General features: G+C 41.8%; 1 protein-coding gene across 14 annotated transcripts in view; it reads left to right on the top strand.

Moving 5' to 3' along the window:
- CC2D2B (coiled-coil and C2 domain containing 2B) overlaps nt 1-21,442 on the top strand; it is a 221,769-nt gene extending 200,327 nt beyond the window's left edge. For 11 of the 14 annotated variants that reach the window (XM_070469930.1, XM_070469936.1, XM_070469929.1 and 8 more), the window contains 7 exons: nt 862-951; nt 4,382-4,495; nt 8,137-8,271; nt 8,643-8,765; nt 14,383-14,441; nt 16,674-16,851; nt 19,335-21,442. In XM_070469930.1, the coding sequence (XP_070326031.1) occupies nt 862-951; nt 4,382-4,495; nt 8,137-8,271; nt 8,643-8,765; nt 14,383-14,441; nt 16,674-16,851; nt 19,335-19,523 (888 nt within the window). In that variant the 3' untranslated portion in view covers nt 19,524-21,442. Of the gene's footprint in view, nt 1-861; nt 952-4,381; nt 4,496-8,136; nt 8,272-8,642; nt 8,766-14,382; nt 14,442-16,673; nt 16,852-19,334 lie in introns of those variants that run through there. The other 3 variants (XM_070469932.1, XM_070469935.1, XR_011488596.1) reach the window with 2 other exon arrangements.
- The last annotated feature ends 4,664 nt before the right edge of the window (nt 21,443-26,106 follow it).

Here is a 26,106-nt window from a genome sequence, read left to right on the forward strand (position 1 = left end):
AAAGTCCTAATTTAGATCACATTTTACTACACTCTGCTTTTGGGTTTCTTCTTGCCTGTTTCCTGATACCAAAAGTCCAAGGAGATAATAATGTTCTCAGATTTCTTTTAAAGACAATCTTTTTCTTTTTAAAAAAGAAGTCTAAATCCTAGCTCTTTTGCTTATCAGGAATTGTGAGCCATGTTTAGTTGACTGCATGAAGTCAGAAACGTGATTAGTGTGGGAGGTCATAGTAGTGCATATATGGCAGCTACTGTAAATCAGTGAAAATGTTGGTGAACTTTCTGTGTTAACTCTAATCTGAGTCCTTATCTCCAGTCCTATAGGGGTAGCAATCCACAACAGAAGTTCTGTTGTTTGTAAAAATAGGCTGCACCAATATCTTCTTGCTGCAGCAACTTATAACTGGATTTTATTAATAAAAATAATTCTGATGGATTTTGAACCTAAAAGAAAATCAAACTTTTGCTACTCTTCTACACATTTTTTCAATTTTGTTAAACAGTTGTATTTTAAAGTATACATGTAATGTATCACATTTAAATTTTTAATTTATTACAGTAAAATGTAATGATTAATACCCACGGTCTGGAGTCATGCTATCGAGCTTATTCCCAGAGACCCATATGTTGTGTTAGTGTGTAACCCATATATTGTTAGTGTGTTAGTGTGTGTGTTAGAATGGGCAGGTTATTGTAGCACTCTAAGCTTGTTTCTTCTTTTGTAAAATAAAATTAATAATAGTATGTATTTCAAAGGCTTGTAGGATATACTAAATTTGGTGATAATGCATGTAAAGCACTGTGCTTGGTGATGGGCATATAGTATGCTCTTAATAAATCTTAGTTAATATTATTTTAGGACCTTGTTGCTCACTTTGTATCTTTGATTCCTGTTATGCCTGATGCACTGGATGAAAATGATGGTTTTAATATATGGATGACATCAGAGGTAACCAATTACAATTTACAATTTAAATGATTCATGTTTGCTTTTCTTTTAAAGAAACATTTCAAAAATATTATGCACTTATGTAGTAGCTTTCCTTATGCAATTTGAAGACATTTGATAATTTAATACACTGTTTTCATTCAGCTCTATAACAACCCATAGAAATAATTCTTAAAGACCAAAAATCTTGTTCAACTCTTTAAGTAGCTCATAATATTCAGATTCAGCAGGAATTCCAGGAGTACAATATTATGACATTCTCCAGAGAGAAATATGAAATATGCCTTGTTCACTATAGAGGTGGTTAGACCCTGAAGTCTAGGGGAAATACCACCACTTCCCAGAAGCCTTCCCCAGCTTTCCCATATCTGAATGAAGGGCTTCCTTGGCACTTGGATTAAAATTGTCTTTAGACTGGTTGCCATGTAATATTTAGGATATATTTGAACTAAAAACTATTTATTTGAAATTTAAATTGCTTTAGGCATCCCATCCCTCCCCCCAAAAATCTGGCAATCCTAATTAGAACACTTTTTCCATTTCACCTTAAATTATATTTAGTTGATTATACACTGGCCCTATACCCATACACTATACATATACATCCCAAGTTTAATCTCCTTGAATGAAAAGGCAAATTTGCACTTATCTAGAATGTCTAGTCAAGGCTATGGTTTTTCCAGTAGTCATGTATGGATGTGAGAGTTGGATGGTGAAGAAAACTGAGGACAGAAGAATTGATGCTTTTGAACTGTGGTGTTGGAAAAGACTCTTGAGAGTCCCTTGGACTGCAAGGAGATCCAACCAGTCCATCTTAAAGGAGATCAGTCCTGGGTGTTCATTGGAGGGACTGATGTTGAAGCTGAAACTCCAATACTTAGGCCACCTCATGCGAAGAGTTGACTCATTGGAAAAGACCCTGATGCTGGGAGGGATTGGGGGCGGGAGGAGAAGGGGATGACAGAGGATGAGATGGCTGGATGGCATCACCAACTCGATGGACACGAGTTTGAGTAAACTCCGGGAGTTGGTGATAGACAGGGAGGCCTGGCGTGCTGTGATTCACGGGGTCACCAAGAGTCAGACACGACTGAGCAACTGAACTGAACTGAACTGAGAGTGTTGAGAGGCTGGATTTGAGCTGAAGTGGATTTAGAGAGCACAGGACTAATTTATTAGGTCAGTTACCTGCCTTCTGCTAAATGAAAGAGAGGAACACCAGCCGTGGTTTGGACCCAGTGACTCAAATCCATTACAACTCAGAGATGTCTGTTAACTCTAGACTCTTGTGAGACTCTTCAGACTAATCAGAATGTGTTATAATCCTGCAGAACATGAAAAGATAGCCTCTAAAGTAGCTAAAAATAACTAAAAATAACCATTCTGGTAAATACCAGTGCTTCCAAGTGCCCCCCAAGCCAAACAGTACTCATAATCAACAGGTCCCCACCGGCATAGGCTTCCTCTTGGCTGGTGTCTTCCCATTTGCCATGAACTCTGGACTGGGGATGTCCCTGAGTAAATGACTGATTAAATCGTCGCAGGAGTTATTTTCTCTACCCAACATACAGCCTTTGAACAAACCTTGGTTCAAATCCTACTTCAACCACCTGGTAGCTGTGTGGCTTAAGTTGTTCAGCTCCATGGGACCTCACTTTCCTCATCTGTGTCATCCAGGGATTTTGAAAGGATAGGCAGCTGGAACACAGTATGTTAGTTACGTTGTTGTTGTTCAGTCGCTAAGTCGTGTCCGACTCTTTGCAATCCCCTGGACTGTGGCAGCCAGGTGTCTCTGTCCTTCGCTATCTCCTGAGTTTGCTCAGATTCATGTCTTTTGAGCTGTGATGCTATCATGCTGTCTAACTACCTCATCCTCTGCCGCTGTCTTCTCTTTTTGCCTTCTGTCTTTCCCAGCGTCAGAGTCTTTTCCAATGTTAGTTACGTACTCTCATTCATTCTCTCCTTCTCTTATGAGATGCTGTCAGGGGAACCTCCTTGGTCTGATAATTGAAGACTACTTATGTTCTGCTCTTCATTCTCCTGTTCATCACATGTATCTTTCAGAAGAGCCGTGTTACCATTCGTCCTAACCTCTATCCCTCACCATCACATCCAGCCAGTGTGTACTGATGTGGCCACATCTGTTGTTAAACCATTGAAACACTTCCGGACTGACTGGTAAATAGTCACTCTGAGAGGTCCTGAGCTCCCCCTCCCCAGGCTCCCTGGCCACCACAGCCCTTTCTCTGGGACTAATGGAGTGGAAGCATGTGTCCAGCCTAAATGGTGCAGCCGAGTCTGCATGGTAGAGCTGCTACTCAGCAGCAACACATTATTGCCATATGAACATTTGGGCCCATATATTTTGTTAGATCCTTTGATTCTTCAAGAGAATCCAGAAATCCAGAGTTGTATGTGTGATCTTCCAATTTTTAAAAGCATTTTGGGGCCAAGCAAAACACACCTATAGACTGGAGCTAAATCATAAGCCACTGGTCTGTCACCTCTGCTGTGCTGTTTCTGTCCTGCTACAACTGCCTTACTAGGCACTCTGCCTTTGGTTACACCCACCCCTGCTGTTCAGGTCTTTCAGTTAAGGAAGTTTCCATCACTTTTCTTGATTGGGCTCCAACTCAGATCTCTTCTTCTAAGTTGAGAGCACTACACTGGTACAGGGCAGAGAGTGACTCCATTGACCAAAGGATCCTTTCCTCCAAAAACAGGTGTGATTTCCTATCAGATGAAGTTCCTTAAAATATTAGCCAATTTTGTTATTCAGTCACTGAGTCATGTTCAACTCTTTGTGACCAAAGAGTTGCCGCACGCCAGACTGCACGCCAGGCTTCCCTGTCCATCACCATCTCCTGGAGTTTGCTTAAACTCGTGTCCATTGAGTCAGTGATGCCATCCAACCATCTCATCCTCTTTTGTCCCCTTCTCCTCCTGACTTCAATCTTTCCCAGCATCAGGGTCTTTTCAGATGAGTCAGCTCTTCACATCAGGTGGCCAAAGTATTGGAGTTTAAGCTTCAGAATCAGTCCTTCCAATGAATATTCAGGGTTGATTTCCTTTAGGATGGACTGGTTTGATCTCCTTGCTGTCCACGGGACTCTCAAGAGTCTTCTCCAACACCACAGTTCAAAAGCATTTATTCTTTGGTGCTCAGCCCTGTTTTCCCAGGATATTTGTCCCCCCAAAAAATCTGCCTAATTTTGGATGATCACCCAGTATCCTTATGTTCCAGGCTAATGTTCTCTCTTTCTAATGCCCTAATGTTTTAGGCTTTGCAGTCATCTTAGTGACCTGGCAGAAATGTGTGTGTAAGGGTGTGGAGGGGCCCTGAATCTGTTGGATGCTTGCACTACTCAACTCTCTCTCCTCCCCTCCCTTCCTTTTTTTTTTTGTCCTTGTTGCTTTTGTTTCACCTTAGCACTGCATCAGTTTGGCTATTGGAAATAAGGAGGAGCATGCCATACTTCTGTGTAATTTCTTCCTATATTTTGGAAAGAAAGCTTTGGTCCTTCTAGGAACCTCGGTGTTGGAAGTAAGTGTTGGACTTAATATTTAAATAGTGTAAACAAAACTTTCAGTTGCAAGTTTTAAAGACTTCAACTCCAGGTTTCCATTTTTTCACAAATAAATTAGGAAATTTCATAGGCAAACAAATATTTACTTAGGGGAATAATGTTGCTTCATCAACATTTCCACAATGTAAAGAATGACTTCCTTTTGTTTTTCTTCTTTGGAAAGTAGTACAGATAATAGTGCTACTTCATGGCAGCAAATTTGGAAAACTCAGCAATGACCACAGGACTGGAAAAGGTCCGTTTTCATTCCAATCCCAAAGAGGACAATGCCAAAGAATGTTCAAACCAATGTAAAATTGTGCTCATTTCACATGATAGCAAGGTTATACTCAAAAGCCTTCAAGGTAGGCTTCAGCATTATGTGAACTGAGAACTTCCAAATGTAAAAGCTAGGTTTCAGAGAGGCAGAGGAACCAGAGATCAAATTGCCAACATTTGTTGGATCATGGAGAAAGCAAGGGAGTTCCAGGAAAACATCTACTTTGCTTCATTGGCTATGCTAAAGCCTTTGCCTGTGTGGATCACAATAAAATGTGGAAAATTCTTAAAGAGATGGGAATACCAGACCACCGTACCTGTTTCCTGAGAAACCTGTATGTGGGTCAAGAACCAGCATTAGAACGGGACATGGAACAACTGACTGGTACAAAACTGGGAAAGAAATATAACATGGCCGTATGTTATCCCCCTGCTTATTTAACTTCTGTGCGTGAGTACATCATGTAACATGCCGGACTGGATGAATCACAGGCTGGATTCAAGATTACTGGGAGAAATATCAACAACCTCAGATATGCAGATGATTCCACTCTAATGGCAGAAAGTGAAGAGGAACTAAAGAGCCTCTTAATGAGGGTGAAAGAGAAGAGTGAAAAAGCTGACCTGAAACTCAATGTTAAAAAACTAAGATGATGGCATCCAGACCCATTACTTCATGGCAAATAGATGGGGAAAAAGTGGAAGCAGTGACAGATTTTCTTCCTTGGGCTCCAAAATCATTGTGGACAGTGACTGCAGCCATGAAATTAAAAGATGCTTGCTCTTTGGAAGGAAAGCTGCGACAGACCTAGACAGTGTTTTAAAAAGCAGAGATATCGCTTTGACAACAAAGGTCTGTATAGTCAAAGCTATGGTTTTTCCAGTCGTCACGTACAGATGTGAGAGTTGGACCATAAAGAATACTGAGCGCTGAAGAACTCTTGCTTTTGAACTGTGGTGCTGGAGAAGAAGACTCTTGAGAGTCCCTTGGACTACAAGGAGATCAAACTAGTCAATCCTAAAAGAAATCAACCCTGAATATTAACTGGAAGGAATGATGCGGAAGCTGAAGTTCCCATACTTTGGCAACCTGATGTGAAGAGCTGACTCATAGAAAAGACCCTGATGCTGGGAAAGATTGAGGGCAAAAGGAGAAGAGGGTGGCAGAGAATGAGATGGCTAGATAGCGTCACTGATACAATGGACATGAGTTTGAGCAAACTCTGGAAAATGGTGGAGGACAGAGGAAACTCGCATGCTGTATGTAGTTCATGGGGTCACAGAGAGTTGGACATGACTTAGCGACTGAACATCATGGGGTTACTAGAAACACTCAGTTATGTAGTAAATATATGACACTGAGAGCAGCACCTGGTTTATGGAAAATGCTCAATAAGTGATGGTGGTAGGTGATATAGCAATAGTTATCGTAGTAATAGTTACGTAGTGGTTGTTAACCATCGTCACCATCATCATCTTTATATGTTCCTAGAATTATATTTAAGATAATTAAGATGTACCTCTCCCTATTTTTCATTGCTCAAATTTTAATTGTGCAAGAAATGGGCCAGAAGTTCACTAATTTGTACAACTTAATTATATACTCCTGTATTCAAACCTCCAGAAAGCTGCCTTATTAGGACTCTTTATTTCTATTCAATAATATGAACATATTGATAAGCATTTAAAACTTCAAGGTTTTTTTTTTGTCATGATCATTTATTTCTATGTATTTCCTTTGCAAAGCTTATTATTTCTGTGTCCTGTTTGTTAGCTGAAAAGCTATGGCTACTTTCCCCATGTGATCGCGCGGCTGTAGCGTTGAGCACCACTAGATGGCAGTAAACAGTGAACAATATTTTAACAAACATTTGTATTTGTACCTGTGAGTCAACACTGGGTGGCAGCACTTAGCTATACGTTTCACCTTGTCTGTGTGCTTGAGGTGACACCTCTTTACCTGGGAAATGCCATGGACAGAGGAACCTGGTGGGCTACAGTCCATGGGGTCACAAAGAGTCAGACACGACTGAGCAACTTTCACTTCACTAATAATGTTTACTAATTGTATGATCTCAGCCTTATTTATTTCTCTGACCCTCAAAGTGAAAGTGAAAGTCTCTCATTTGTGTCCGACTCTTTGCAACCCCATGGACTGCACATTCCTTGGAATTCTCCAGGCCAGAATACTGGAGTGGGTAGCCTTTCCCTACTCCAGGGGATCTTCCCAACCCAGAGATTGAACCCAGGTCTCCCATATTGCAGGTGGATTCTTCACCAGCTGAGCCACAAGGGAAGCCCCTGCTCAAGGGAATAATGCTATTTCCTGTTACCCTAGATAAGTTGTTATTCTCTTATTCTTCATGTGAAAGGTGGGCATGATAATCATCCCTACTTCATTCTTCATGTGAAAGGTGGGCATGATAATCATACCTACCTCACAGAATTTGGACTTAATTAAAGTGAGAAATTAAGTAAAACTAGCATGAGCACTGAGTACAGAACCTGGGGTACGTAAATGATAAATGTTAGACAATTATTATTATTACCTGAAATTTTTATGTCTTGCTAAATAAGAAAGGTTTACACATCACAAGTATGTGCAGAGCAAAATAGTAACATAGTGACTACTTTTATTCCTCAAATGGTTTTATGTTTAATTTCTCTCTGGCCTCTAATTCTAGATCTTGTTCTCAAAATTAATTTGATGGCCTTTTAACTTCACCTAGCTTTTCAGAGCCTTGGACTAACACCATAACTCTACATGGTGTTCACCCTTGATCTCCAAATATATTCTGCTTAAAGCAGGGCTAATCCATATAGCACCTTTGTGTGAGTTATGCAAAAGTACCCCTACGCATTAGCACTAACTATTGGGAAATGTTCTTCATATACTGATTTCATCAGAACAACGTATTTTATTGCTATGAGGGTGACAACACTGGCTCATAAGTTCTCTCATTTGAATCCTCATGCTAGCCTGGGCCTGCAGATTTCTATTGCTTTGGTTTTTCCCTTTTCAAAAAAATTGTAAATATTCTAAAAAAGGCTTTTAAAAGATAAGAGGTAACAGGGAGTTTCCTGATGACACAGTGGTTATGATTCTGGGCTTTCGCTGCTGTGGCCTGAGTTCAATCCCTGGTCAGGGAACGGAGATCCCACAAGCCGTGCAGCATGGCCAATAAATAGATACATCATACAGAAAAAAAATCAATAAGGTGATTGATAATATTATCTGTAAAAAGTCAGAGATAGCAAATGCTTACACTACAATTTCCAATACAAAAATGAGTTAAATCAATCATCCCCCCAAAATAATTTTAACTCTTTCTTCGGACAGGGGCACGTGGCGTATGTATTAACTCAGGAAACTGATGAATATTTGCTTTGGAATCCATTAACTGGACAGTGTCATAAGCAGTTTGACCCATTTTGTCCGTTACAAGGTGTAGATTGTTTGTTTGATGGTGAAAACGTAAGTGTATTGGGTGAGGGGGGAAGATCTTGAGTTCTGTCCTCAGGAGTCAAACTTGTGGCTCTCTACCCTGACTGTACATTAGAATCATGTGGAAACGCTGAGGAAACCGTAGATGTTCAGTTAGAATCCCTGGGGTGTGGGGCCAGGGAAATCTTCCGTCCCCAAAGCTCCTTGAGGTGATTCCGTAGCACCTCCAAGGCTGAGAACCAGTGAGCAGTCTAGTGTTCACATGCCCCTGGAATTCTCTGTACCTCCTGCCTCAGAGCAGTCCTTGGCTTCCGCCACTTCACTGGGCAGTAAGACTGTAACCCCCTGTGGGCTTCGTACTCCCGTGGCCCGATGTTGATTCTCTGTTAATGTTTTAATAGGTCTGGTTTAATCTGCAGCAGAATAATTCACCAATGGCTGTGTATTTTGACTATTCAAAGGAAAGTTTCTGGAAACAGTTGCTTCCAAAAAATTATCAAGGAACAAACACACAAAGCATTCAGGTAAATCACACTTTTCCAGGTGTGTCTCTATGAAAGTTACCATTGGTTCTGACCTTAGAGTTGTGACAGCTCTTGTTACATTTATATAGCTGATTGCTTATTTTTAGCAACATCAATAAAATCCAGTTTTCTCTGCCATCCAGCCTGACTTTAGGCTACTCTGATCCTTTTCCTCTACTTGCAAAAGAAGAATTGAGAAGAAGGCATCATCTTAATTGTGAATTTAGGTTTTAGAGTAAAATTTTTAAAGTATTCATCATGAAACAGAAAATATAACGTCCAGATGGTGTAATAAGTTCTTACTTTGACCTTGCACTTCTACGACACATCCATGACAATAATAAAGTATAAAAATTGAAAAACAAAAGGCTTATCTGGGCTCTGAACCATGATGGGTATCTACTGGAATAGAAATAGGACAGAAACACCATCAGGGAGCAGGGCCCAAAGAGGATGGGAGCAAAGTCTAAAAGTGAGTCATGAAATTCAGGGAACCAGAGCCAGTCTCACTTTTTGAAGCCAGGACTATGATGGAGCTTCCCTACCTTGCTCCTCTTGAGAGAAGATGAGAAAGCCAAGCTGCAGACCCATTACCTGGAGCTCAGGAGGTAAGAGACCAAAGTACAGATCAGAGCATCAGGAACCAATCTAACCACCAGACAACTTGGCCAGAGAATCTGTGGTGTGCTCAGCATCAGTTTGGGAAGACACCCAAATTCCATTTCAACATCAGTTTCTGGATTGAGAGCCATGGTATGTCAATGTGCAGGCAATTGCAAAATTCGAAAACTGGGAGCTATGACCCAGAGGAAGAAAGAGGCGGGGGGATAAGAAAAAGAACAATGGAAAAATAGGAAGAAGACAATTCATAGAGGCAGAAACTCCAGAGTTCAACCTCACTTGTACTGAGGGAAATATAATTTAAAACAAACATGATTTTTACATATATAAGATTAGGAAACTTTTTTTTAAGTGGGATGATATCAAATATTGGCAAACAGGCTGAGAAATAGTGGGAGTGTAAATTGCTATAAACTCTTTGAAAATCAATATGGTAAGGTTGGTAAAGTTGAAAAAGCTCAACCTTTGACCCACCAATTCAACTTCTAAGTATGTACCCTAGCACAGAGAGACGAACACAACAATGGTCATTACTAAATTGCTTGAAATAGAGAAAAAAAAAAACACAATTTATCAACCAGAAAATGGGCACGTAAGTTGTCAAGAACCCATACTATGAAATCTTATATGTGTGTATGTGTAAGTTGCTCAGTCATATCCGACTCTTTGCGACCCCATACACTATAGCCCACCAGGCTCCTCTGTCCATGGAATTCTCCAGGCAAGAATACTGGAGTGGGTTGCCATTCCCTTCTCCAGGGGATCTTCCTGACCCAGGGATCAAACCCAGGTCTCCTGCATTGCAGGCAGATTCTTTACTGTCTAAGCCACCAGGGAAGCCCAAAATCTTCTATACAGTAGTAAAAAAGAATATATGAAATTAATTTACTGTAGCTCTCAACTTGACTGTACATCCAAGACATCAGAATCTCTGAGTGAAGAGCCCACACACTGGTGTTACTTAAAGTTCCCCAAGTGATTCCCACATGTAGCCACAGTTGAGAACCACTGACCTGGAGCCATTGTATCAACATGAGCGAATATAAAAAATGTAATGTTGACTAAAGTAAAGAAGATGTGAAATGACGTATATATATGAAGTTTGAAAAATATGTGTTTATATATAGAGAGATATATAAGTGAAAATGCTGGTTGCTCAATTGTGTCCAACTGAGTTGTGACCCAATGGACTGTAGCCCTGCAGGCTCCTCTGTCCATGGATTTCTCGAATACTGGGGTGGGTTGCCATTTCCTATTCCAGGTGGTCTTTCCAACCCAGGTATCGAACTAGCATTTTCTGCTTGGCAGGCAGAAAGAATACCATCTAAACCATCAGAGAAGTCCATAGATAAATAGTGATAGTATAAAAGCTTGCATGAGAATGATAAACATCAAATTTAGGGTAAAGGTTACCTTTGGAGAGAGAAAAAAGGGGGATGAGATCAGGGAGCAGTATTTAGATTACTTTAAGTCTATCTGTAATGTTTTACATCCTTTTAAAAAATGTATTTATTTATTTGGCTGTGCATATGGGATCTAGTTCCCTGGCCAGGGATCGATCCCAGGCTCCCTGTATTGGGAAGGCAGAGTCTTAGCCACTGGATCACCAGGGAAATTCCTACATCTTTTTGAAAAATCTAAAAAAATATGGATGCATACAAAGATTAGATATAGCTAGGTGGTATGTATGTTGGGTGGATGTTCATTACATTATTCTCAGTGCTTTATCTGTATGTCTGACATAGTTCACAATATCGAAAAGAAGGAATGGTGGTTGTGGGGGAAAAGAAATCAAACAGTACCAAAGTATATAAAATGAAGGGTTTCTTCCCTCTTCAGCATTTTTTCCCCACTCTCTAAGAAATAGCCACAGTCAGTAGTTTCTTGTGTATCCTTCTAAACATTTTCCTTGCAGATGCAAGCATTTATATGTCTGTAAAGTCATTTTAAGTAAGGGGAAATGTGCTTATCTCTCTTGAGCAAGCCACATTTCCAGCACCCACACAATGCCTTGCTTGCTTATCCTAAAGTTGTGACCAAAGCAGTTGGTTGCAGCCTCCTAGGGGGAGAACAGTGTATTCAGAGATGAGAATTTTTGTTTGTTTTAATCATTCTCTTATTAATTCTGGTAACACTTATTGAGTGCTGCAGTGGGTCAGCACTGTGTTAGGTATAGGTACCACAAGGAAAAAGAGTTTGATGTTGGGAAAGATTGAGGGCTAGAGGAGAAGGGGGCAACAGAGGATGAGATAGTTGGATGGCATCATCAACTCAACGGATATGAGTTTGAGCAGACTCCGGGAGATGGTGAAGGACAGGAAAGCCTGCCATGCTGCAGTCCACGGGGGTGCAAAGAGTTGGACACAACTGAGCAACTGAACAGCAAGCGTGTTCTTGGAGCTTGTGTTCTAGAGGAGGAAACAGAAGGAAGCAAGCACTTGGAGTAGAGAGAGATAAGTACCACTAAGAAGACATGAATGTGCGTTGGGGAGCACACAGCAGGAAACCTGAGGGGAAGGGGAGCTTCAGGGGCTTCCTGGGGAAAAAAAGTGATGACCAGCAGCAGAGTGAAGAGGGCTGAGCACCAGGAGCTGGTCTAGATGAAGATTAATGACGAGAGTAGTCCCAGCACAAAGCAGAAACAGCAGGCTTGAAGACCAGCTGTGTGTGTGTTAGTCGCTTAGTCATGTCCGACTCTTTGCAGCCCTATGGACTGTAGCCTGCCAGGCTCCTCTGTCAGTGGGATTCTCCAGGCAAGGATACTGGAGTGGGTTGCCATGACCTTCTCCAGGGGATCTTCCTGACCCAGGGATCGAACTCAGGTCTCCTGCACTGCAGGCAGATGAAGACCTGCAGGGCCAAGTGTCCGTCACAGAGCTGAAAGGCCAGCTTGGCTGCTACCAGGGGGTGAGCAGAAATGAGCTGAGGTCCTGGTCAGGATTTTGGCCTTTATTCTTTATTCAGCATCACCAAGGCAAGGGCTGCCATAATCAAAATTGTATTTTTAAAAGCCACTCTGACTAAGAGTGGAAACTAAACCTTTTGTTAAGTTGAGTAATTAAACAGAAAACTCATAGTTGCATTTGACTTTTGTCTTTACTGATTTCTTCCCTGTGGGCCAGTGGCCCTTGATCTTCTGCCTTGTCACACACATACCAGAATAAACCACTGTCTGTAGTGAATGCTGGTTTTTATTTTTTTTTTTTTCTGTTAATCACAATTGAGAACATAAATTTGAGTGTGTGTGTGAGAGAGAAATGGAGTTAACAGGGATATCTTGAACTTCTAAAGGTTATGAATTCCCTGAAAGGGGCCTTTGCCCAAATGGGAAATAGACTAACACTCCATAAACGTATTGGGTCAACATAACCCAGGCCTCTTTTTCAGGCCTGAAGGTGGTCTAACTAATCCACCAGAGTTGCCAGGTTAGGAGCGCAGGGGAGTGTTTTGGAGGGGCAGACAGTAATTTGAGGACAGCAGCCGGGTTTTGGTTTACCTGCCCTGTCTGCAATAGTTGGTGACCTCTGCAAGATGATGCTGGGTTTTAGACTTCACTTTCTCCAGTATTTCATCTTTTGCCATGTTCTACTCTGGGCAAATTCACTGTGTCTGAGCACATTCTCTAATCTAGTGGTTCTACAACCATGGTAGGCATCATAACCCTTTGGAGGGCCTGTTAAAAAGCAATTTGCTAGGCTGTAACCTCACAGTTTCTGAGTCAGTAGGTCTGAGGCTGCTGACTCAGCAACATTTTGCTGAGCAGGGGGTGGTGTCACATTTTGGGAGCCACTGACTTAGATCAGGACATGATAGACTGAGCCTCCTCAAATCACCCCTGAAATTTTCTGAGACCTAGAGTCCTAGCAAAAGTTTCCTCCCTTACACTCATGAGGGGGAAGCACCTGTCCCTGTCTCTACAGAGGCTCTGTTTCTCAGCTCATAAATATTCAAAGTAAAGACTCTCTAAACCCAGTCCCACTCCTCCATTCTTGTCTATGTGAGCCCTGCAGGGAGTTTGGGTAAGAGGGAGGGGGTTGGAGAAGTCCACTCCTTGTCCCAGAAAATCCAGCTCAGCGGAGCAACATGGGGAAACATAGTAGAGCCTTGCTCTCTGCTGTTGCTGGGGTGCCTGAAGCAAAGACTTGAAGACAGCAGAGACTGAAATGGACTCTGCGTATATGCTTGCATATGTGCGCATGCACACCTGTGAACACAGAGAAAACTGGCTCCTGCCTGCTGAAAGAAACAAAGGAGGAGGATGATAAACCATGCTAGAAGACTAATAACAGTACTATCTGACCTTAGTTGGGCAATATGTGCCAGGCTTTACATGTATGACTTTATTTTAAAATCTTCGCATGACCCCAGGAAAGTAGATGCTCTTATTGTCCCTCTTTAGGGCTTCCCTGGTGGCTCAGAGGTTAAAGTGTCTGCCTGCAATGCAGGAGACCCGGGTTTGATCCCTGCGTCGGGAAGATCCCCTGGAGAAGGAAATGGCAACCCATTCCAGTATTCTTGCCTGGAGAATCCCATGGACAGAGGAGCCTGGTAGGCTACAGTCCACGGGGTCGCAAAGAGTTGGACACGACTGAGCGACTTCACGTTCACTTTAAAAGATGTGGTAACCGAGACTCAAGCAGTTAAGTAATTTCTCCAAAGTCACAGTTAATAACCGGATGAAACCAGTACAGCTTCCAGAGATTGTCTGATGGAATGAATAAGAATGCCAAGTTCTTATTTGAATAAACAAACAGCAGATCTGTCTCATGAGGAATATCTTTCGTAAATCCATTTCCCCTCCCTGCACTGGTGAAGTAGTATTAAAATCAAAGGAAACGCTGTGATCTGTGTTAGCTCTGTGCTCCTATTATTGGGTGTTTCTGCCACTTGAGAGGTTTAGGTTGCCCCCTCCATTATGATCAGCACTCCAAGGGGTGACTGATATCAAGATGGCCTCCCTAGAACCTCTTCTCACTTTCAGTTTTCTGTATTTCAGCCTGAAGAAATAATTTATTCTGATACTAATAAGAGCATGGTAGAAGATCTAAAGAACAGGTATGATCTCTATTTATATGCTATGATTATCATGTTTTCTCCCTAATCTCCCATTCAGCCACCCTTTAGTCCTGTAATGCAGTCTCTCAAAAATACCTATTAGACTCAGCAACAGAAGCATGAAATGTAGATTTAATAGTTACTTCCATTGAGTCGTCTGGCTCTTGGCCCTTGCATAAAAAAATCAGCCCCTCTGCTACCCACAATACTCCTTGAAAAAACATGCCAAATTAAATATAGTTGCATCTGGACAACATTGTGGGCTGCTATTGGGAAGTTTTCAACACAGACACCTATTTAGCCTTATAGTAATAATCAATAACTAACACTTCTTGACGGAGAAGGCAGTGGCACCCCACTCCAGTCCTCTTGCCTGGAAAATCCCATGGACAGAGAAGCCTGGTAGGCTGCAGTCCATGGGGTCGCAAAGAGTTGGACAAGACTGAGCGACTTCACTTTCACTTTTCACTCTCATGCACTGGAGAAGGAAATGGCAACCCACTCCAGTGTTCTTGCCTGGAGAATCCCAGAGACGGCGTGGCCTGGTGGGCTGCCGTCTATGGGGTCGCACAGAGTCAGACACGACTGAAGTGACTTAGCAGCAGCAGCAGCAACACTTCTTGAAGAACAATAGGGGTGTGGTAAAAACATCCGAACTGGGTAGTAGAAATACCAGTACTCTCCTTGGTAGCCACCCTCATCCACATAGTCCACACACGCACACCCTGAAGAGTTGCTCAGTCAAGCCCAAAATGTCACAGCCTTTGCAGCAGACCTTGCTCCTACTCCAGATACGTCAGAAGCTTCTAGATCTGACTACTTCCAGTGACTCATGCTGACACAGCAGGCTGGCATGTAAGCTGCTACCAACTAATCAAAACAGAAAAGGACAAAAAGCATTTTGCCACTCCCTTTTCTCACTAGCACATGACCCCCACCTCTTACTCCCCTACTTCTTCCCCACCTCTTAACAAAAAAAAAAAAAAAAGCAATGCACTAGGAAAATGGTCTCCAACTTTTAGTTTTCATCAGAATTGCTTCTGGAACTAAATATAGGTGCCAGAGTCCAGGATCAGACCTGTTGAGCCACTATCTGGAGGGTAGTGAAGTATTTTGATAGAACAGGTGATTTTCAGGATCAGACCTGTTGAGCCACTATCTGGAGGATAGTGAAGTATTTCAAGTCCTACAGGTGATTCTGGTGTGTAGCCATCACTGAGACTCTGCAAACTCAAAACCACTTACTTACTTTATTAGACTCAGCCAAAAGGAGAGGCCCAGCACACAATAATCCTCTGCAGAGGAAAGGCTTCCCACCAACCAGCTCACACTGGACTCCACTTTCTCCCTCCCCAGAACAGTTCCTCAGCAGGCACTGCTTCAGAGGCAGGGTAGGTAGGTGAAACTCCCTGCCTGCATAGAGCATACATTTGGGGGAATGATCAGATCGGGGGAAACTGATCATCATACTGATCAATCCAGTGTCTCATTTCCTCCCAATTCCACTTGCTGGATTAACTGATTTAATAACCCCATTCCTGCTAACATTACCCCAGACAAGATACCTGGATTTTTATAAAGGCATTTCTTGGAAATACAATGTCTTATGTCAGAAGAGGGTCTTGGAGAACAGGAATGTCAACCCAGTAATCAGATGGTAGCAAATCACACCTAGTAGGTAGCTGTCTACACACAGGGAACTGGAAGAAAGAAGTGCCTTTGAGAACTAATTGCTAGCTACCCCAGGAAGCATCTTGCTTCCTCAAGCCAAGCAAGAGCCTGATCTTTCCCAAAGCAGATTAATGTGGTTGATGACAGATATCCCTCACCATGGTGGTCTGGTTTTCTCCTACATCAAAAATGTATTATTTTTCAAATTGTGAATGACTATATATTTTAAACATTTATTTAATTTATCTGGCTGTGTGGGGTCCTAGATGCAGCATGAGTTGGGTCATGCAGGATCTTTGGTTGCAGCGCATGGCCTCTCGAGTTGTAGCACACGGGCTCCAGTGCTCTTGGGCAGTTTACTCAGTGGGGGATCTTAGTTCCTTGACCAGGGATTGAACCTACATCCCTTGCATTACAAGGTAGATTCTTAATCACTGGACCACCAGGGAAGTCCCCGCAAAGTATCATTCTCATACTTGAGTAAATGTGACAAAACTTTTTTTCACATTTATTAACTGATCTGTAATTTATCATAAAATGATCTTTGCATTCTTACCTTAGGATTGAAAGAACTCTGAAGTGTAAAATAATGGAATGGCGGCCTAAACAGCCAACACGTTGGAATAGACAGTGTACTTTAATTTTACGACAGATTCTTCCTAAGTTAGAACTTGGTACTGCAAGCTTTGTTTCATCTGAAGAAGAGAGTGAATTTGAAAGACTACTACAATTTTATTGGGTTTGTATATGATTCAATACATTAACAACATTTGTTTTATCTTTGATGTTAACTGCCAGATGATAGTAATCTTAAAAATCCCTGAGATATCTTTTATCTTGATCTCATGTTATATGTGCTATGTCATTAAAATCCACTTATGTTTAGACTGAGACTTTTCAAAAGTAGTGAATAACTAGTACTGTGACCAGATTGCATGACATTTTCTTGGAATCAGTTTTATGATACACAAACCATAAACTTTGGAAAGAGATGCCCAAAAGGAAATGACTTGCAACTAAGAAACTAAGAAATGATCTCTAGATAGTAGTAATAGGATGGATTCCCTGTCCTTGGTTCTGGGCAAGAGGACTTCAGGCAAACTTTAATATCTTCCATATGCAAATTATTCTCAAATTTATACATCATAGCCTGGACTTTTGTTTTAACCTCCTCTCGTATATTCACCAGCACATTTGACATCATCCTGGATGGTAAAAAGGCCTATCAAACTCAAGTCCATAATCAAACATGGCAGGCATTTTGGTGTATTTTAAAGTCCTTCTTTTCTTCCCCTACCAGAATCCTGAGTTCTGAGAATCCTCTCTCCTCCTCTTGCCTATGAATTGTTGCAGTAGTTTCTGGAAGCCCCAGCCTCCCAAAAGTGATATTCCTTCCCCCTTCCATCCTGGAGATCAGAAAATGTCCCCTAGAGAAAGCCTTGGAAAGAGGAAGGGAAGCTATCTGTTGGAAGTTGCTACTTAGGCTGCCAGGGAGGCATCTGCAGGCACTATTCATGAATAGGGAGGTAGTTGTTTTGTTTTGCTTTCTTTTTAGTTGAATTAGGGGGTAAGTAGATAAGCAAAGTATTGTCAAGTATAAGCCAAGGTTTTAAACTTAGAATTCCTTTGTAAAATTATCTGCTGTTTAATAACACAGATTCATAAATCTAGACTGAATCCTGCGGCTTGGGTTCAAATCCTGCCTCGACCATTCACTAACTTTGACCAAATTACCCAACTTCTCTATACGTTCTTACCCCATTGCACAAAATAAACAAGGATAAAAATAGTTAGCTATTTTGTGGTTGTGGTGAGGATTAAGTGAGTTGCTTAACCATAGCACCCAACACTTACTAAATGTTAACTATTATTTGTATTCCAGTGTAATTTATTAAGTAAACTAGGGAAGGATAGTGTACTATGCACTCACAAGGGAAGAGCACATGAAGAGATTTAAAGATCAGAGAAGTAAACAATCTGAGACTTGAAAGCAGCTTATGATTGTCCTTTGCAAATTCTTTAATAGATAATTTTACATGAGACCCATGTCTCATATCCTTTAATCCTGTCATTGGAGGAAATGAAAGTGAAAGTCCCTCAGTCATGTCCAGCACTTTGCCACCCCATGGACTATACAGTCCCTGGAATTCTCCAGGCCAGGATACTGGACTGGGTAGCTATTCTCTTGTCCAGGGGATCTTCCCAACCCAGGAATCAAACCCAGGTCTCCCGCATTGTGGGAGGATTCTTTACCAGCTGAGCCACCAGGGAAGCCCAATCCTGTTATGCTGCTGCTGCTAAGTCACTTCAGTCGTGTCCGACCCTGTGCGACCTCACAGACGGCAGCCCACCAGGCTCCCCCGTCCCTGGGATTCTCCAGGCAAGAACACTGGAGTGGGTTGCCATTTCCTTCTCCAATGCAGAACAGTGAAAAGTGAAAGTGAAGTCGCTCAGTCGTGTCCAACTCTTAGCGACCCCATGGACTGCAGCCTACCAGGCTCCTCCGTCCATGGGATTTTCCAGGCAAGAGGACTGGAGTGGGTTGCCATTGCCTTCTCCACCAATCCTGTCATAGATATCAATAAATATAAACTAAATCAATGTGAAATAAATTCTTCCAAAATGCTCTTTTAAATCATTTATATGACCAAGAAGTTTCCTTTTTGGCAGGTTGCCATTGCAGAAAAAGTGCAAGTATGTGGAATGTTAAATGTGTAGGCTCTGGCGTTAGACAGACCTGGCTCTGCTCCTCTCTTTATAAAGTGGGGTTATAGCAAAACCTGCCTCAAAGGGTTGTTTGAGGATTAATTAAAATGTGAAGTATTTAGCACTGTGCCTAGAACATAGTACATGCTCAGTCACTTCAGTTGTGTCCGACTCTGTGTGACCCTATGAACTGGAGCCTGCCAGGCTCCTCTGCATGGGATCCTCCAAGACAAGAACATTGGAGTGGGTTGCCATGCCCTCCTCCGAGGGATTCTCCCGGCCCAGGTATCGAACCCATGGTGTCTCCTGCATCTTCTGCATCACAGACAAATTCTTTACCACTGAGCCAACCAGGAGGTTCCCTAGAACTTGGTAAACACCCACAAAATGATAATTATTATTATTACTATTTTATGACTTCCATTTCTTTGAGGCTTCTGTAATCTTTTCATGCAGTAATTCCCAACTACCTACATGATTGTAATGTGGGTTTATGTATTATTGTCTTTGGTCCAGGTCACAGGATTTCCTATCCAGATGCCATACACTGATGTCCAGTCAGTTATTGACGCTGTGTATCAAACTGGAATTCATTCTTCTGAATTTCCACAGACAGAATTTGCTCTAGCTGTGTACATTCACCCCTACCCAAACAACATATTATCTGTGTGGGTCTATTTGGCTTCATTAGCTCGACATCAGTGAAAAGAAAAAAGATAGAAGGAGAAGATGGTACATGGGCCCCCAACCAAAAGACAGACTTTTCTGGTACTTGGGATTTTTCTGTTTATCCTCAAGTCCAGACAAGCGTGAGCCCAATTTTTGGCTCACTTATAGAGTAAGGCACAAGACTCACTGCCTGAGTTTCTGGGGACAAATATAAATGACCTCCTCATCAGAGGCCTCATCAAGGAGGACCCTTCGGAAAGTCTGGTGCCTGGGATCACTGTCTGCAGTAGGTTTTATTCTAGGAAAGAAGCAATTTGGCCTCTCTCCACAGCCAGTGTTGCTCTAATTGGGGGCCCCCATCACCTCCATCACCTCAAAATCACTTGGAAAGCCCTATTGAAAATACAGGTTCCCACATCCCATCCAGGACCTACTGAATCAGGATCTCTGAGAGTACAGCTCCAGAACCTACATTATTTAAAAAAAAGCTTCCCAGGCAATTCTCTTAACCAGTTAAGAATGAGAACCCTGCCTTACAGAATGCTGTCATTACTAAAGTGAGGCTGATAACTTTGATGATGGTTCTGATGGAATTCCAGGCAGGAGTTATTCAAATAGAAACCCATGAGATAAAAGATTATTTCACTGAAGAATAAGAAGGAAATATGGCATTTTGGGTTAAGGACAGCTTCTGTGGGCTTCTTAAAAGTTTTCTCTTTAGATACTACTGACCTAAAGTCATTTCACCTCCAAGTATTTAGAAGGGACTCTCGGGAAACACTACCCAAATTTTTTCCTAATTCTGTGAGAAAGGGAGATATATGCCTTACCTGAATCTCAGAGGCCTCTTTATCTTAATGAGCAGCTCCCCATTCTGCCTCTGGCACTTTCTGCTGCTTTTCTTTCACAGTGGTGCCCCAAGGAGACCCATCCAGGGCCTCAAGAAAGAGTGGGTAGGGATCTAAGTAGAAAATACTGTACTTTATTATATTTGATTGTTCTGTACTTCATTGAGCAAAGTGTTCAAATAGTTTATTTAAATGTTACACAACAACTTATTTTTTAATCAAAGGATAGATTTCCAAAGGTTTATGAGAGCAATTTTATATGAGGTTAAAGTAAGAAAAAGAAGATTCACTTCTCCCACTGTAGTAGCACTGGGGTTCCTTGAATCACTCCCAGAGAAGCAGAGAGCAAAAGCCCCAAATTCATCCTCAGGGAACCCTCAGCCTACATCCCCTCTCCCAATATACCTGCAGAGGCCAGAGAAGACCTTATTTATTTGCAGGATGTTAGTCTCAGACCAAACTCAAGATTACTAGAAAGAAAGGGTATGTAGGTAAAGAGAATGTTTTTTCTGCAAGGTTAAAACTTTGTTATATATGTCTTCTGTCATGCATCAGAAAAATGATCAGAATTGTTTTTATTTGAATGTTTTTGTTTAAACATTCATTATTAACATTCATTAAACATATAAACATTCATTATTTGAATGTTGTGTTTAAATGCTATAGGAGGCTTTGTTATTACCAAGTTTCCCACATCAATTGGGGTAGCACAAAATGATATCTGTGGAAAGACAAGTTTGCCAAATAAAGGCTGAACTCATACAATTCATTTCTGTGCCATACTGAATGTTTACATAGCTATTTTGTTCATTTTGTTTGTAGCTTTAGAATTGATGGGTCACTTAAGAGTAAGGTGGAAAATGTTCATAGGCAAGTGTGCATTATATTCTGTATCATATTCATTTTTAAATGTGTGTGTATTTCTCATCTAAAAATTTTTTCTAAAAATTGTATGATTGTAATGAACTTTTTTTTTTATTTGACTGTTTTAAAAATACATATTAGATGTAGTGTATAATTTTAAAATTTTTCATTGTTCAGTCACTGTTGTGTCTGGCTCTTTGCAACCTCATCCACAAATAATTACAAAGCATCCATTATGTACCAGACACGACCATGTTTTTTCATTTGACTGTTTTAAAAGTACATGATATTAGATGTAGTGTATAATTTTAAAATTTTTCGTTGTTCAGTCAGTTGTGTCTGACTCTTTGCAACCTCATCCACAAATAATTACAAAGCATCCATTATGTACCAGACACTTCAGTATGTGCTAGAGGACAGTGTGAAGACATTCTTACAAGAAAAACAGAGCATAAGCAATAAACGGTAAGTAGGTGAGATAATTCCAGGGTATAATGAGCGCTATAAAGGAAACAAAAAATGTTGGCGTAATGGAGAAAGACTCTGATGGGGATGGAAGGTATAAGCAGAGTAGTGGGAGAAAGCCTCTCCACAGAGATAAAGTTTTGAGCTGAGATTTTAAAAGATGATTTATCAATTAGAATTGCATTCAGTTGCAAGGAACAGAAACCTAATCACAGTAACATAATCCAGTAGGGATTACAGAACTGTCAAGTGCAGAGGAGGCAGTCCAATTCTAGTGCAATAGCTCTGTGATGTCAGAAATACATTAGCCTTCATCCATCTTTGTCACCACCTCTAAGGAACCTTCTGTCTTCTTCCTCAGTGGCTCTCAAACTTCAGCATGCGTAAGAATCACCTGAAGAGTTTGTTGAAACACACTTCACTGGGCCTGACCTTTAGAGTTACTGATTCCATGAGATCTGGGGTGGGGCCTGAGAATTTGCATTTGTAACAAGTTCCCAGGTGATACGGAGACTGCTGACCTGGGGACCACAGAGGCTCTAACCTTACAGTCATTTTCATTAAGAAAACGCTGACAGGGAGGGAGGAGGTAGAAAAGGCAGGTGGTTTAGCTCTTTTAAAAAGTTTTCTAGGAGACTATGCCCATTAACTTCTACTTACATCCCACTGGCCAGAATTGCATCACTCCTAGACACAAGAGACTGGAGATGAAGTATTTTAAATAGACAGTTGCTATCCCAATAAAATCAGTGTTCTCTTGGTGAGGAAGAGGGGAGGATGGCTATTGTATTAGGCATCTGTGGCTTCCATATTTAAGAGGAAGCCAATCATGCAAAGACTTTTAGCAAAAGCATTTCAGGCAGAGGAAACCTATGATTACAAAGCCCTCCAGTCCAGAAAGAGACTCACATGGAGAAGAAGGAGTAGTAGCCCATAAGATTGGAGAGGCAGACAAGAACCAGATCACACAGGTCATGGTAAAGAGTTCATATTTTATTCAAAGTGCAATAACAAATCAATCAAGTAACATAATAAAGTAGTAGTTTTTCTTTTTTATATTTGAGAATATAAGCCCCATTCAGATGCAGTGCCAGGTCCCAGCTCTGTTTTCCACACCTCTGTTTTCCACAACTGCCCACTCGTCTTAGTACAGCAGCCTTTGCCCTGGTGAGGAGTTGCAGTAGGGCTAGAGGTGCCAGAGTGGGCACTTGGCATGCTAGGGTGGTCATGAGAAACTGACCAGGGTCCTGGATAGTTTCAATCTGCCTCCACCATTTCCAGTAGTAAACAGCATGTGTGCACTTTTCTCAAGCAGAGTCTAGGTTTCTTAAAGCCTTCCTGTTAGTCCACTGGTTTTCAAACCATCTAAGGGGACTCTTCCTGGTGTCAGACCAAGGACTGGGGTGTCCCATATGTGGTTCAATCTGTTTCCTCCACAGGGAAGTGCTCTCTCTGAGAGGTCCCCTCCTAGAGGGACAGATCCTGATTCTCTTCACTTCTCTCCACTTCTTACCTAACTTAGTATGGACCCTTCTTTACAACCTTGGTTGTATAAGAGACTTTCTGATACTCTTCAGGTGTTTTCAGTGAGATTGCTCCATGTGTCAATGTATTTTCAATGTGTACATAAGGGGACGTGAGCTCTTTGTCCTTCTATTCCACCATCTTAACCTCAGGCCACCTTGATATGCTTTCAATTTAAAACCTTTACACCTGGATAATGATCAGAGTACATCATGAGAAACACTGGGCTGGAAGAAGCACAAACTGGAATGAAGATTGCCAGGAGAAATATCAATAACCTCAGATATGCAGATGACACCACCTTTATGGCAGAAAGTGAAGAAGAACTAAAGAGCCTCTTGGTGAAAGTGAAAGATGAGAGTGAAAAAGTTGACTTAAAGCTCGACATTCAGAAAACTAAGATCATGGCATCCAGTCCCATCACTTCATGGCAAATAGATGGGGAAACAGTGGAAACAATGGCTGACTTTATTTTGGGGGGCTCCAAAATCACTGCAGATGGTGACTGCAGCCATGAAATTAAAAGATGCTTACTCCTTGGAAGGAAAATTATGACCAACCTAGACAGCATATTAAAAAGCAGAGTCATTACTTTGTCAACAAAGGTCCGTCTAGTCAAAGCTATGGTTTTTCCAGTAGTCATGTATGGATGTGAGAGTTGGACTATAAAGAAAGCTGAGTACCAAAGAATTGGTGCTTTTGAACTGTGGTGCTGGGGAAGACTCTTGAGAGTTCCTTGGACTGCAAGGAGATCCAACCAGTCCATCCTAAAGGAGATCAGTCCTGGGTGTTCATTGGAAGGACTGATGTTGAAGCTGAAACTGCAATACTTTGGCCACCTGATGCAAAGAGCTTACTCATTTGAAAAGACCCTGATGCTTGGAAAGATTGAGGGCAGGAGGAAAAGGGGACAACAGAGGATGAGATGATTGGATGGCATCACTGACTCAATGGACATGAGTTTGGGTAAGCTCTGGGAGTTGGTGATGGACAGGGAGGCCTGGCATGCTGTGGTTCATCGCGTCACAAAGAGTCGGATATGACTGAGTGACTGAACTGAACTGAACTGAATGATCAGAGCTTTATGGGGAGCGTTGGGCCTCTTTCATTGTAGAGAACTCTGCAGAATGTCAAGTAACAGTGGCCTGCCACAGGGGCAGGGGCGCTGGGTGCAGCAGACCTGGGTATGGCATAAGCCCTCATGAATGAGGTTGCCATTAACCCCACCACAGAGCCACCAGAACTTACACAAGACTAGGGAAACAGACTCTTGGAGGGCACAAACAAAACCTTGTGTACACCAGGACCCAGGAGAAAGGAGCAGTGACCCCACAAGAGACTGACCCAGACTTGCCCCTGAATGTCCAGGAGTCTCCTGCAGAGGCGTGGGTCAGCAGTGGCCTGCTGCATGGTGGGGGGCACTGAGTGAGGCAGTGTGTGCATGGAACATTTTGAAGGAGGTTGCCATTATCTTCATTACCTCCACTATAGTTTGGCCTCAGGTCAAACAACGAGAACACAGCCTTGCCCATCAACAGAAAATTGGATTAATGATTTACTGAGCATGGCCCCAGCCATCAGAACAAGACCCAATTTCCCCCCACAGTCAGTCTCTCCCATCAGGAAGCTTCCATAAGCCTCTTATCCCTATCCATCAGAGGGCAGACAGAATGAAACCACAATCACAGAAAACTAATCAAACTGGATCACATGGACCACACCCTTGTCTAACTCAATGAAACTATTAGCCATGCCTGTGTAGGGCCACCCAAGATGGATGGGTCATGGTGGAGAGCCATGACGTGGTCCACTGGAGAAGGGAATGGCAAACCACTTCAGTATTCTTTCCTTGAGAACCCCATGAACAGTATGAAAAGGCAAAAAGACAGGACACTGAAAGATGAACTTCCCAGGTCAGTAGTTGCCCAATATGCTACTGGAGAACAGTGGAGAAATAACTCCAGAAAGAATGATGAGATGGAGCCAAAGCAAAAACAACACCCAGTTGTGGATGTGACTGGTGATGGTAGTAAAGTCTGATGCTGTAAAGAACAATATTGCATAGGAACCTAGAATGTTGGTCCATGAATCAAGGTAAATTGGAGGTGGTCAAACAGGAGTTGGCTAGAGTGAACATCAACATTTTAGGAATCAGTGAACTAAAATGGACTGGAATGAGTGAATTGAACTCAGATGACCATTATATCTATGACTGTGGGCAAAAATCCCTTAGAAGAAATGGAGTAGCCCTCATAGTCAACAAAAGAGACTGAAATGCAGTACTTGGATGCAGTTTCAAAAATTACAGAATGATCTCTGTTCGTTTCCAAGGCAAACCATTCAATATCACAGTAATCCAAGTCTATGCCCCAATCAGTAATGCTGAAGAAGCTGAAATTGAATGGTTCTGTTAAGACCTATAAGTCCTTCTAGAACTAACACCCAAAACAGATGTCCTTTTCATTATAGGGGACTGGAATGCAAAAGTAGGAACTAAAGAGATACCTGGAGTAACAGGAAAACTTGGACTTGGAGTACAAAATGAAGCAGGCAAAAGGCTAACAGTTTTGCCAGGAGAACACACTGGTTATAGCAAACACCCTCTTGCAACAACACAAGAGAAGACTCTACACATGGACATCATCAAATGGTGAATACCAAAATCAGACTTATTCTATTCTTTGCAGCCAAAGATGGAGAAGCTCTATACTGTCAGCAAAAACAAGACCAGGAGCTGACTGTGTCTCAGACCATGAACTCTGTATTGCAAAATTCAGACTTAAATTGAAGAAACTAGGGAAAACCACTAGACCATTCAGGTATGACCCAAATCAAATCCCTAACCATTATACAGTGAACGTGACAAACAGATTCAAGAGATTAGATCTGATAAGAGTCCCTGATGAACTATGGATGGA

The sequence above is a fragment of the Odocoileus virginianus genome, chromosome 7, assembly GCF_023699985.2.
Source record: "Odocoileus virginianus isolate 20LAN1187 ecotype Illinois chromosome 7, Ovbor_1.2, whole genome shotgun sequence".
In the NCBI taxonomy this organism is placed as follows: Eukaryota; Metazoa; Chordata; class Mammalia; order Artiodactyla; family Cervidae; genus Odocoileus; species Odocoileus virginianus.